The sequence below is a fragment of the Arvicanthis niloticus genome, chromosome X, assembly GCF_011762505.2.
Source record: "Arvicanthis niloticus isolate mArvNil1 chromosome X, mArvNil1.pat.X, whole genome shotgun sequence".
NCBI classification, from domain to species: Eukaryota; Metazoa; Chordata; class Mammalia; order Rodentia; family Muridae; genus Arvicanthis; species Arvicanthis niloticus.
The window spans coordinates 50,121,702-50,136,503 of NC_047679.1; the positions used below are offsets into that span (position 1 = coordinate 50,121,702).

Here is a 14,802-nt window from a genome sequence, read left to right on the forward strand (position 1 = left end):
AGCATTTACTAAAGTTTTGGCCAAAGATAATGGAGGAAGCAAAAAAAAAAAAAAAAAAAAAAAAAAAAAAAAAAAAAAAAAAAAAAAAGCTAGGAGAAAACGACCAAGAGACATAGGCTGTCCTAGCTGAGATCTTGTATTTCTGTTACTGTTTAGACTGTTACTTTTGGGAGGATGGGGGGGGAGTGTTGTTGTCACAGAAGCCTTCCATGTCCCTCTTTCTCAACTATGTATCTGCAAATTTTTCTGATTGACTCAAAAATAAGAGTCTTTAAGAATAACATATAAATGATCAGACCTTTGGAAAAATAATAAAATAAATGCAATACAGCATATACATACATAGACTCACAGACAGAAATTAGGATCATCTGAAGAGAACAAAATGGCTTTTGATGCACTTCTGCACTTTTTTATCATGAGAAAAAAAATACCTAAAACTATAAAATGATAGTATGTCAACATCATAAGGTGTACACAAATCTGTAGAACACCTTATAATAAATAGGGGAAATACCAAAATGTTTCCTTCTAAAATCAAGAACAAGTGTATAGACTTTCTCCATTTTTATTAAACCTTATCTAGAGAAATAAGCATAGGGAAAAAAGCAGTGACAAGTGGGAAAATATATATGTATAATTGATTTGATAATTGATATATAATATATGTATAATATTGTGTGTGTGAGAGAGGGAAAGAGACTCAATAAACTATTAGAAAATTCTTAGGTCTTACATATTATTTAAGAAACCAGAGTTTCTGAAAAAAATCAGTTGCTTTTCTGTTTAACCAATGTACAGAAAACAAAATAGGTGAAATAATTTCATTTACAGTAATTCTCAAAGTAACTTAGAAATAAGTACACATAACAATGAAAGTGGTAGAACTTTATAATCAACTTTCAAAACTGAAAAAAATTGAAAATATTAGATGATGGAAATATATATATATGTGTGTATGTATTTGTTATATATATATATATATATATATATATATATAGTTACATTGTATAAATTTAAATACACATAAAATAATGATGTCCTATGGCTTTTTTAAACATTCTCAATGTTGATAGTATTAACTATCCTACCACTCACGAAGGATCAAACCCTAATACCATCAGTGAGTAGAAAATAAATTGCTGTAGCAGCAACATTAAATTATATAACATATATAAATATACATAAAATCAGTTACAAAAAAACCTAATGCTGTATCAATGACCACAAAGCTGAAAGTTGCAAAATTACTGTATAATGTGCTATAAAAATATAGTTTAGATTTTTCATAATAGTTTTTAATTGATTCTTTGGGAATTTCACATGATGTATTCCAATCATGCTCATTTCTTAGTCCTTCCATGTCTGCCCTTCCCTTGTGACTCCCCCAACATAAAAATAAAACAACTCCAATTTGTGTTATCTATATACTCACTGGAGCATGGTCAAACCCTCAGTGGCCTGCCCCTTAAATAGAAGTGAGTCCTTCCACTCCCACACCCCTGCCAGAAGCCGTCAGCTGTGGAGAACTACACTTCAGCATCCTTATCACACCTTTTAAGAGTTCTCTCAGTACTTGCTGTTTAGGCTGTTACTTTTGTTTGGGAGAAGGGAAGGGGGGAAGGGTTGTCATAGAAGCTTTCCACATCCCTCTTTCTCAACTATGCATCTGCAGCCATCAGTATCACTGCAAAAGTAGCTTCCTTGTAAGAGGCAGCTCAGATCATGGGCTTCCACATTGTTTCTGACAAAACCACTGCCCTCAGCTGCCGAAGGACCACAGAGATCAATATAGACTCAGGTGGCAGCACAACCCAGGGACATCAACACGGCTTCTGGCTGAAGCAATGACTGTGGATATCCTTATAGCCTTGCATGATAACATGGGCCACGAGCTTCAACAAGGCTCCCAGCCATATCAGGACCACTGACCTACTTGGCCCCCAGTAGCAGCATAGACTGTGGACCTCAACATGGCCTCAGGTGGCTACACAGGCCACTCCCATCAACATGACTCCCAATACAGGCAGCAAAGCACAAGGCTTCGGTCAGTGGCACAGATCGCATACATCCACATGGATCACAGGCTTCATCATGGCCAGGGGCAGCACCATGGATCACAGATATGAACATGATCTCTACTAGCATCATGGACCATGGTGGTCATTTGAGGAGGTCCAATCTAGGAAGTGAACCATTCCTCAGCTCAGCCTCCATCGTTGCCCAGTACCAGGACAATCCCACAGCTGGCTGACATGTTTGGGGGCTGAGTCTGCTTCTGCATAAGCTCAGGGCTGCTGTACACAACCCAGCTGACTCTCTAACTGGGCAGCTGCCGACCTCAGGCCTCTCTTCCATCTGTCACTGCCCTTCTTGTCACTGTCCTTCTGTTTCTACTTCTGCCTCTCTTCACAGCACACTTACCACACCTTTGTTCTATGTTTCCCACCTCTTCATCACGTAAGTATATTCATTATGGTGGAATATAGTATGGAATGTAGTATGGAATATAGTGGAATATAGTATGTTCATTATAGTTCATTCCTCATGAGGAAGGGCAGGTGGCCTGGCTGGCTTGTGCCCTCCACCTCCTAGATTTAAATATGTGTGTGTGTGTGTATGTGTGTGTGTGTGTGTGTGTGTGTGTGTGTGTGTGTAATGGTTGTGAGTCACCATGTGGTTGCTGGGAATTGAACTCAGGACCTCTGGAGGAGCAGTCGGTGCTCTTAAACACTGAGCCATCTCTCCAGCCCCTCCTGGATTTTTTTTAAATTACACAATGTTTGTGGAAATAGATTGTTTCTCTTATTGCATCATGTTCTGATTATAAAAGAAATGTTTGACTTTAGAGGAAATTTTAAACATAGAAGAAGAGCATATTTATTTTGTCATTTCACTGTCATTTTAAGCATAATATATGTACTTAATGACTGGGAGTATGTCACAGAAGAGGCTCCTCTAACATTTGTAAGGCCATGAATTTGACAATGTAGAGTGGTGTGTGTGAGTGTGCACATTTGTGCATATGTGTTTAAGCTTCACATCAACTATGTTCCATATAAACTTTTTCTAATCCTCTGAAAAGTACCCTTCCTTTTCAATCTGTTGTGAATACCCAAATCTTTGTGTAAAGGTGGCAACAAAAATAGAGAGGAAATGAAACTAATAGTAGTTGTCATGTCTGCTGTAAGATGTGAGTTGTTATTAATCACCCTTGGCATTGGGTGAAATTTATAATAATACAACAGCAAAATAAAAAGAATACAGTTTTCTCTTTTAAAAAGTATTTTTTGGCGCAGAGGTATGACTTAATAGTAGCAAGTTTGGAATGGTCCTGAGTTTGGTCACCTGCACTTGAATATAGATAGATAGATAGATAGATAGATAGATAGATAGATAGATAGATACATACATACATACATACATACATACATACATACATGTATGTATATACGTTTGACATCATCAAAAAATGTTAGTCAGGAATGATGTTAGTACTCTTTAATCTCTGTGCTTGGGAGGATGAGGCAAAAGGATCACCGCAAGCTGGAAGCCAGGCTCTAGATAGTAAGTTTCAAGCCTCCCTAAGCCATATAGTGCAACCCTGTCTCAAAAGAATGTATGAGAAAAGAAATAAAAATGCCTGTCATTAATTCCAGCACTGAGAAAGGCACTGGTAAAGTGTTTCTCTTTGCTGTCTATAATTAACCTTTTTGTCTCTTGCTCTCTAATGTTTCTGAAGCCATGGAAATAAAGAAGAATTCTCCTGCAGAGGAATACAACTTGCTGTGGATTGGTTTCTAGACAAAGGCCATAAAGATATCACTGTATTTGTACCAGCATGGAGAAAGGAGCAATCCCGCCCTGATGCGCCAATTACAGGTATTATTTTAAATAAATAAAAAAGGACTTTTCCTCGAGAGTCAAAGCTAAAAAGCTAGTTTGGAGAGAGGCAGATGGTCCCAACTTAGATAATTGCTTTTCTAAGTTAAGTATGCTTAAAATGTCTTTTAGTGAGTGCATTTTTTTCTAAAGTGATCCATATGAAACCATCCTTGTTTTGTGGTATGTGATAGTTGAATAAAAATTTACATGTGGAAACCCACAAAGCATATAATTGGAAAAAAGATTATTATTCTTATGGAAATCTGCACACGCCTGCAATCCCAGTACTCAACAGACTTAGGCCAGAGGCTGATGAGTTTGAGGCTAATCTGTATAGTGAGTAACAGGGCAGCCTGTTTGATCATAGATTCCAGACGGTAGGGAACAAATATGGTTATGAATATAACAGATTTTTTCATTAAATTAAAGGTTACATGATATACAGTCAATCTTATTTTGTATTAGAGAAACAACTGTGGGGTTTTCAAGGTAGGCGCAACAGAGAGGAGAAAAAAATCCAAAGACAAGAAAAGCTAGTTAGTGTCTGAGACAAAGGAGGCTCAAAGCCTAGGGGCGATCCCAGTTTTTAAAGCTCTATAAAAATGTTTTCATTTTGTTGTTTTCACATAAGAAAAAACAGAGAATGACAATAAATGTACAGTAATACACTTAATTGGATTGTGTTTGTCTTCATAATAGTGTAATTCTAAAATGAACTTTTAGATATTTCTTTGTGGAAGAAAGAGCTCATGAAAATAAAGGTGCCTAAATTTCACAAGAATTGTGCTGTGCACCTCATGCTAGTAGCTCAGTCAGTACATTTCCTGTACACATAAGATGTGCTCTGTGTATCACTGAAGAACATACAGATCTCAGTCTCCTGATTACCATCTCATTCCTGACGTAACTACTCAGAAAGTACAGTGAGTGGGTGGTTAAGTCTGTGTGGAGCTGTCTATATCTGCAGAGCAGGCCTAAGCCCCAGTGTGAGAGTAGATCTTAGTACTGTTCAATCCCAGTAAGCAAGTTTTCTCTCCTAAACAATTGGGTCCAAGTCAGCAAGATGGCTCAGCAGGTAAAGGCACTTGCTGCCAAGTCTGATAACCTGATTTTAATCCTTGAGAACCAAATAGTGGAAAGAAAAGTAACTCCCACAAATTGCCCTCTGACCCCCTCAAACGTGTCATAGCACACGCGTGCAAACACACACACACACACACACACACACACACACACACACACACACCGTGCGACTACTTAAATGCTATAGCTTGTGGTCCCACCTCAGTTTTGTCTTTCTTTCAGGTAAAAGTAAAAAACAAAAGTCTTCATGAGTGATGGCTTACCCTCCTGACAGACACAGCCTTTGCTATTTCTGAACTTAAATAGTCAAGAAGCCAGGCTAGGGATGCAGATGTGGACCAGTGGTAGAAAGAACACTTGCCTACAAAGCTCTTGAGTTTGTGTTTCAACCCCAGCACCACAGGGGGAAAAATTTGATGCTTCAGACAAAGAGCAAAACAAGTATCAAAATGCTAGAGTAAGCTCACTGTGTTGGAACAGACACATGTTATCCCAGCTCTTGGGCCACTGAAATAGAAGAATCTGAAGCCTCAGGCTACACTGGGCTGCATAGTAAGACTATCTTAAACAAAAAAGAAGGAATGTTATACCACATGTTAGTTCTTATTCTTTGTGATAGTTTTTTTTAATTAAATGTGTTGGCATCTAGGGTTGGTTTTTTTTTTGGTTTTGTTACTCATTTTACTGAAAGAAAAACTAAAGTGTGAAAGAGAAAATGGCTTATATAAGGTCATAGTTCTTTTTAATGTCACAGTCAGAAAAGTAGCACACTTGTTCTCCAATTAAAAATAAATCATTTATCTAGTATTAACTCTTATTTTGGTAATATGGGGATAACACAGTTAATTTCCAAAGATGATTTCTACTATGTGGCCTAAACATATTTTGATAGATCAAGATATTCTACGTAAACTGGAGAAGGAAAAGATTCTCGTCTTCACACCATCCCGAAGGGTCCAAGGCAGAAGGGTGGTCTGCTATGATGATCGGTTCATAGTCAAATTGGCTTTTGATTCGGATGGCATCATTGTATCCAATGATAACTACCGAGATCTTCAAGTTGAAAAGCCAGAATGGAAGAAGTTTATAGAGGAACGGTTGCTGATGTATTCTTTTGTGAATGATAAGTGAGTTTCTTTCTAAACAGTTGTGTACAAATTACTGGTAGTAATGTATTACATTTCAATAAACATATATTAAACACTGTATACAATGAATTGTGCTGATTTGCTCTAAAGATAAAATACAGGACTCACCATCAAGGGGCTCAAAGTATATGAGAAGAAAGGTAGAGATAAGGTAGAGGGAAAATAATGACAGGATGTTAGAAATTGCTTTGTCTTTTGAAATGAATTTTACAGAATAAAGAGGGCTGCTGGGTATGACATGTAAAAGAAACACTATGAATAAATCTATAAAAGTATGAAAGTGGCTGGTGTACTAGGGCAAACCAACATTCATACCAGTATGACTGCTGTATATAGTCTATGAAAAAATGATGTACAAGGAAATAATCCTTTCTGTGTGACCAGTTAGAAACAAAGGGGGGAAACACTGTTTTAACAGAGGATAGATGGAAGCTGGAAAGCACAATTAGAATGTTTTTTTCATTTTTTTTTACTGGATATTTTATTTACATTTCAGATGCCATCCCCTTTCCCCATTTCCCCCCACCCCCCATAGAAAACCCCTGTCCCATGCCCCCTTTTCCTTTTTGCTTTTATATACTTGTTAAAAATGTTAATCAAAGGCTTTATAAGTTTGGTAGTGCTCAATCAGAAGTGTAACCTAATACCCAACCTACATATATTGACTGTCTTTGACTGGTCACAATTAGAATGTTATGACTGCAGTACAGGCAAGGGAGAAGGAAGGCCTGAACTCTTACAAACTGGTAGGGACAGAAAGAAAGACATTGACCTCTTGTTGGCTTGCTTTCAGATTTATGCCGCCAGATGATCCTCTTGGACGCCACGGTCCAAGCCTTGAGAATTTCTTAAGAAAGAGACCTGTGGTTCCTGAGCATAAAAAGCAACCGTGTCCTTATGGTGAGTACTTCTGGACAGAATTAAGTTCTGTACTAAGGGAAGCACACAGATTCTTTGAATAATTTTCCTTTTCAGATTTCTCTTTCAAGTGAGAAATCTTGGCATATTCACTCTCTGTGAGTGAAAATGTGTCTTTATGTACTCTCAGGAGCACAAAGAACCACCCTAGAAACTGCATGAGGAAAGGATAATAGAATTGAAGGTGGGAAATAGTTGTCACTTATGAAAATGTGTTCTACATACCTAAGTCCTGAGTGATGTTGCTGGAAGTAAGGACATGCAGAAACTATATAGCCTATGGAAATAGAAGGGGCAATTTCTAAGGGTTGACCCCAAACAAGATCATATTTCTTAGGCAGGTGACTATGCCTTCTGTCAACTAACTCTTCCATTTTCCTTCTGATTTGTACTTCAGTTGCCTCCACTTTTTTCACTTGTATATTTAAACTTTAGCTTTCTTAAATATTATTGTGCTCATACGAACCCCCCCCCCCCCTGCTACAAAGTTCGTGAGCCTAACAATGCAACATGAGCTGCTTGATAGGAAGCTATTTTGGATGTTTGAGTTTGTGGAATAATCACTTGTTGAGGGGTGTGGGGTTTTTTTTCCCCTCCATTCATATGTGTTGTGTCATTTCATCTTTACAATACTCCTGTAATATAGACACGGTTAGGAAACTAGCTTACCAAAGAGGAAAATGAGCCTTAGGAAATAGTCACCTGTCCAGGTTACACGGTAAAGGACATGGTCAGACTTGAAACTCAGCTCTCACTGGCTTCCAAATTTGCGCTCCTTCCCCTGCATCACTTTGCTTTCTGTTCCTCTAGACTGCCTCAGCATACAGATTATGCCTAAGAAAAGTTGTCCATCACCAGAAAAAGAAGGCTAGTCCACAGCTCAGCTCTTAGCTCTTACACTGCAGTTTCCTCTGAAGCTTTCCAGTTACTTCCTCTCCCTTCATAGTATGTGGTGACTCCTTGGTGTTGTCTGACTCTCGTCTTTGTGGAGAGTTAATTTTCTGCTTTAACCCTGAACAGTATACCTCTAACCTGAGTGGTCAGATTGTTAGGACAATTTCTGGTACAGAGGGTTACACCACTATGTAAGAGAGAGTCTTACTCCAAGGCATTATTTTTCAGGCAAAAAATGTACCTACGGCCACAAGTGCAAATACTATCATCCGGAGCGGGCCAACCAACCCCAGCGTTCGGTGGCTGATGAGCTCCGCATCAGTGCCAAACTGTCCACAGTGAAAATAATGAGTGAAGACACCCTGGCCAAATGTGGCACAGGGATGTCTACTGCCAAAGGTGAGATAACCTCAGATATCAAACGTGTGGCCTCCAAGCGCCAATCAGATCCCAGCATCCGGTCTGTGGCTGTAGAGCCTGAGGAGTGGCTGTCCATTGCTCGTAAGCCTGAAGCCAGTTCTGTCCCTTCACTTGTGACCGCTTTAAGTGTCCCTACAATCCCTCCCCCCAAAAGCCATGCAGTGGGTGCACTCAACACCCGTTCAGCCAGCAGCCCAGTGCCAGGGTCCTCCCATTTTCCCCATCAAAAGGCCTCTTTGGAACACATGGTCAGCATGCAATATCCACCTATCCTGGTTACCAACAGCCATGGCGCCCCTATTAACTATACTGAGCAATACCCAAAATTTGAGACCATGGGGGACCATGACTACTATTCAGTGTTAAGTGACTTCTCCAAACTAAGCATCAACAACATGCATAATCATGAATATTATATGGCTGAGGCAAGCCAGGGGGTTTATGTTCGTAATCCCGGCCTGTGTACCGACAGCCATATGAGCCATACCAGGAATGACAACTATTCCTCTTACAACAACCTGTACTTGGCTGTAGCTGATGCCCATCCTGAAGGCACTTTGAAGCTGCACCGCTCAGCATCTCATAACCATCTTCAGCCTTTTTCCCACGGTTACCATGAAGCCTTAGCAAGAGTTCAAAGTTATGGTTCAGAAGATTCCAAGCAAGCACCCCACAAGCAGTCAGTCCCTCACTTAGCTGTGCATACCCAGAATTCAGCAACTGGAGCACACTCTAGCTCTCCTGGAGACTATACCATGCCCCCCAATATCCATGCTGTGGGACCCTCTCAGCCAGGCCGTGCTCTGGTGATGACTCGGATGGACAGCATTTCTGACTCCCGCCTCTATGACAGCAACCCCATGAGGCAAAGGCGGCCTCCTCTGTGCAGGGAACAGCATGCTAGCTGGGACCCATTGCCTTGTACAACCGACTCCTATGGATACCACTCCTATCCATTAGGTAACAGCCTCATGCAACCATGTTATGAACCAGTCATGGTAAGAAGCATGCCTGAAAAAATGGAGCAGCTTTGGAGGAATCCTTGGGTTGGAATGTGCAATGATTCTAGGGAGCATATAATACCAGAGCATCAATATCAGACATACAAGAACCTCTGCAACATCTTCCCTTCTAACATTGTTCTTGCAGTGATGGAGAAGAATCCCCACACAGCAGATGCTCAACAACTAGCAGCCTTGATTGTTGCCAAGCTGAGGGCTGCACGTTGACATGACAGGACGTATTCCTTTACATAAATATGAATACTATTAATACATTAATACTGTAATTCTAGTAAGTAATAATTTGTGTTGTGCTTTTAAAATTACAGAGTATTTCTATCTTTTAAGTACATAACAACTCTATGAGGTAGATCTCAGTAACACTCGATTTTATAAGAAAGAAACAAAGCTTGATGCTAGCAAATGACAGTCAAGACATACACCTAAGTTCTCTGGCTCAATGTCTCATACCCTTCCTTTTCCACTAAAGTGTGGAGATAATGGAGGAGAAAACCCAAGAAGCCTAAGTGTACAAGAAACCCCAAGGTAATTCATTACTATTATTTTCTTATCATTTTCTTTTTTAGTTTTCTGAGACAGGGTCTCACCTTGTCACTCTGCCTTTCCTGAAACTTGCTCTGTCGACCAGAACTCAGCCACTTTCTCTGCAACATGCTGGGATTGAAGGTGTCTGCCACCACACCCAGCTACCGGTGTTTTTCAGTCACACATTCAATATTACAAAGTGTGAATCATCTATCCAATTTAGAAAGCAAATATATGAGGATCAGATTGTATTGTAAATTAACCCTTAGGGTTTTTTTTTAATAGAAATATTCAAAATCAAAAGTAAAATGATTTTTATTGCATGGGTATCTGATCATTCAGTATCTTTAACCAAGTATAGGGTCACATTGAGGCTTCTAGAGAAATAGTTGAACCTTCCTCTTAGCAATTCTACTGCATGTATGAATTTATGTATTTGGTTTCAGATGTGTTTGTATCTCTGGTATCAACTTTTCTATAGTGATGAGATGGTAAGCTCTATACAGTCTATAGTTTACATCTGTATAGATCACAAATACAACTTGATTTTGTCACATTTTATAGTTTCAATTAGACTTGAAAGTGAAATCACATGACATTTAAATTTGCTTTCTTATAGACCAGAGTAAAGCCACATTTATTAACCATTCTTAGCTTTCAGAAAGTCTCTTCACCTTAGCAAACTAGGGGTCAGGCTCAAGCCTTCTACAGAGGAAGTAGTCTATAAGCTCATGTTCAACACTTAGTATGTATGTGATACACAAGTATTAAAGAGCTGGACCAGGACCAAGGGACTTCCTTGCAGAATCTACTTCCCTTATCCCAGGAGGGATGGCATTAAGTGATAGCTACAGCGTTGGAACTTCTGACCAATTCAACATTACATGACAAAAGTGTAGTGAAAGAGAGTGCATAGGCATACAAGCCACTCTCTCTAGCCGTCCACCCTTTGAGCAATAAGATCAGTAATTAATAGAGCAGAATTTCTTTCGGAAGCAAAACCAGGGTATTTTCTAGGTGGCCAAAAGCAGTTTCCAAAGGGGAAGTGTTCTGTTATGCACTTCAAATCCATGCAAAGAGGGTGCACTGGATTAGATCATACTGAGATGCATTATTAAAGAAGGTATGACTTTGGGCCAGGCAGCACCCTTGCACAATTTGAATCTTACTCTAGGTAGAATCATTTGTAGCTGCATGCCTCTAGAAGGGGCATTTGTTGGTTTTATTTTTTAAAAGATGCATTAAATGAGCCCTCCTTTCTGAATTCACTGTATATTTCAACATTTTGAACCATGACCAGCTCCCAGTTTCTGAGGCTGGAACTTACTAACTTCTACAGTCCTTTTTCATGAGAGTTGAGAAGGCCTGGCCTTGGCCTTTTGTTTCTTCATGAGAAGGTGTAATACTGCCTATAAATGTTTCTTACTGTGAAACACTCTGAATGTGAGGCTGTAGTCAGGGTTGTTTCTGGTGGTTTGATAATGGCTTACATGCTGCTTTCCAGCTTTCTCTCTCTGTGAAAGTTGATGAATAGTACATCCTAACCAGTATTCACTTAACCACAATTTTACATCTATCTCTTCCTACCCTCTGATTGTTCCATTCCCCAGTATACTGATCCAGTGTAACAATATTTTCTATCAAGTAGATCCATAAAACCTGACAATTGCCACTGCAGTCCTTGTTATCTCACACAAGCACCTCTACACACCTGGAAACTCTTAGACCTTCGAAATCTGCCCCTTGACTAGATCAGGGTATTTGACAATCTCAGAATATTCTGATGCCTTTGTACCAATTAGGTCACCTTCCTACCAATGACACTGCAGTGTCCATTGGCTTCCCATTTTGCGGGAAAGCCCAAGATTTGTCTTGTCAGCTGCAATTCGTCTGGAATATGTTCATGTTTAAAATTCAAAATAATTGTAAGCTCCTCTCAGTAGGGGGAATTTTTTTTTAAAGATAGCATATGTATTTTTTTACTTTCTAAGAAAGGATTGCCATTCTTCTCTCCTTGTAAAATGTATATGAACCAAAGCAGCTAAGAGCAATGCCTCAAATAACCAGAAATGACCTTTTGTTGATACAAATTGTATCTCTTTTTCTCCTGATTGTATAGAAACAAATATACAAAACTCATCTTAAACTATGTTTAGTACTTAATTTTCACCATATTTGTGGCACTGTGTGTCACAGGAAAGTAGCCCAGGGGTCATGAGGGAGCTTTTATTTCCAAAGGGCAGTAGTAGTTTATAGACAAATACAGTTTTCAAGGCCTCTTTATTGTTAGATGCGCAACTATTGTGTGTACAATCTGCAACAGTGTGATTCTCTTTAGCCTATTAAACTTAATATGTCCTTATAAAAGGGATTTTTATAAAGTGTCAATAGTAATAAACCATATGTAAGAATCTTTAAGGAGCTGTATAAATATGAATGCATAAATCCAACTTGGTTCTTACATTAGAGAAACATTTTTTATATCAAGATCTGCATACTTCTTGACTTTTCCATTTTGTCTATTAATTATAAAATAGCAAATAAAGAAGAGCATTGAGACCTTGGTAGCACCCTTCAAGGGGCTAAGTGTGTTGTCCTTCAAGATACTTACCTCCAAGTACACAGCAGGGGTTAAGGCACAATGTTCTGTGTGGTTTCCAAGAAGCAGCGGATTCTGTAAGAGGTGCTTTGTCATTTAAATTCCTTCACTGATTTTCTGACCTCATAGCAAATCTCTGCCTGTCCGGGCCTTAGACTTTGTATTTTCTGATTTTCGTTTTCTTGTTGTGACCTTATTATTGTTGTTTTCATTTCCATCTAAAGGAGAAAACTGACTCTGGCAGGGCATGGTCAATCCAGAGCACCCTTTCTATAAGACAGCTCAAAGAAAGAGGAGCCTTTTCAAAGGTAACACAGAACTATTGAACTCACTTAAGGTACCAGGTATGGAAGGGAAAATGACAGATGCCTTATGGAAATGGTCTGTAAAACTTTTCTTCTAAGCAATGAAGCATATGGCATGATATTTCTCCCCCTTTCTTATTTTCTCAAACCCCTTCTAGTTTCTAAGAGACTACTTCACCACAATCTATTTTTTTTAAATCTCAGAATAAATAACCTTTATAAAACAATTCAGTCATTAATATCTATTAATCTTTGTTACAGTTTCCCTTTAACGTGGAACAGTTCGCTGTGAAGAGGCTCTCAGTTAACATTCTATCTGTGCTCTAAGTGTGTGGCTTTGTACAAGTGCCCTTTTTGGGGGCCAACAATTTCATTAGAGTTTGTTTTGCTTTGTAAATCAGGTTTGGATTTGCACAGGGAAAGTAATGGCAAGCTGTCCAAAGAGCCCCGCTCAGGTCTCCTCCTAACCCTTCTCTTTCCACCTCCTAGTTTGCTTCTCTTCGGATATGAAACTGAGGAGTGCATTATCTTCAACCAAAATGGCACTAGTTTAGTTTTCATTTGAAACCAGTGTATTTCTAGAACTTGCTTGTCTAAAGTAGTCAATGCCTCTGTGAAGACTTAGCATATTTGGTATCTATTGTATTATAGCTAGCTATACACATAGGCAGATTGACTATTTTTTAGTCCTGGTTTGTGTATCATTGAGCTATAGTAATTTGTTTTATCCATTTGTGGGATTAAACAGTATTGTTCAATGGTTGTAAACTTTTTATAAAACCACTTTGGGTTCCTTGTTTGACCCAAACATAATGTAAGTCTCAATGACAAAATACAAAGAGCCAACCTGAGGTGAGTGAAAATATAACCCTTCCCCAGTATTGTCTGCCTCTAAAATGCATGTGCAATGCTTTATATAATATTCTCACTCGCATGAATGTATTTATGACTTCTTCATGAGGTTTTTATTTGTTTCACCTATAATTGTGATGAAAATGCTGTATCGTTGACAACAATGAACTGTAAACCCATTTATTGCATAAACTTTGTCTACTAATCACTGATGGCTCTTTCTTTCAGCAACAAGTAATTGCACACACAGACATGCATACTCAAATTTGTTACTGAAATACTAAGCATATGCCCTTTTGACTTGCACTGTTAAACAGTGGGGCACAGATCCCTATTCCCCACTCCCAGAGTTCACCTGAACTTTACCAAAGTCTTCTAATTTTTGTGTTTCTTGTGGTTTTATGGATCAAACCCAAAGTCTTACAAATGCTAGGTAAACATTCTACCACTCAAGTACATCCTCAGGCCTTAGCTTTTTGATGAGAAAAAGCCTTGCTATGTACTTTAGACTAGCCTTGAACATTACACACACACACACACACACACCACAATTTGTATACAGCTATGACTTCCCAGTTCTTCTGATTTTGCCTTCAAAGTGCTGGGACTACAGGTGTGCTTTGGAAAATTCACTTTGTTTTCTTTCTTTTTGAGACAAGGTTTGTGTATAGCCACCAGTCACATATATAAAACATGATATGCATCAGAAAAACAGTTCATTCCCTAAATATTTATTGAGGACCTGTCATGTATCAGGCACTGTTCTATATTTTTAGGAGATAGCATCCAATGTGGGATTTACCAGTGTTTTCCCCAGAAAACAGTTTTTATGTGTGTGTATGTGTGTTTGTGTAAAGTATGTGTGTGGTGTGTGCACATGTGTGGGGGTATGCACCTGTGTGTGCACATGTGGGGGCCCAGAAACCTCAAGAGTTTTCCATTATTGTTCTTCACCTTATTGTCTTGAGATGAGATCTTACTGGAGTCTCACCGTTTTGGCCAAGCTGGCTGCCCAGACAGCTCTTGGAATCCAGCTGTCATTCCCTCTAATACTGGGATACAGCCATGCCTGGACTTACACAGGTACTGGGGATTTGAATGCAGGTCCTCAAGCATTCTTATCTACTGAGCCATTTTCCCAGATCCTGAAA

General features: G+C 39.0%; 1 protein-coding gene across 3 annotated transcripts in view; it reads left to right on the forward strand.

Moving 5' to 3' along the window:
• Zc3h12b (zinc finger CCCH-type containing 12B) overlaps positions 1 to 13,856 on the forward strand; it is a 170,138-nt gene extending 156,282 nt beyond the window's left edge. For all 3 annotated transcript variants that reach the window (XM_076918464.1, XM_076918463.1, XM_034485642.2), the window contains 4 exons: positions 3,743 to 3,882; positions 5,861 to 6,095; positions 6,910 to 7,016; positions 8,157 to 13,856. In XM_076918464.1, the coding sequence (XP_076774579.1) occupies positions 3,743 to 3,882; positions 5,861 to 6,095; positions 6,910 to 7,016; positions 8,157 to 9,577 (1,903 nt within the window). In that variant the 3' untranslated portion in view covers positions 9,578 to 13,856. The remainder of the gene's footprint in view (positions 1 to 3,742; positions 3,883 to 5,860; positions 6,096 to 6,909; positions 7,017 to 8,156) is intronic.
• Positions 13,857 to 14,802: the final 946 nt, after the last annotated feature.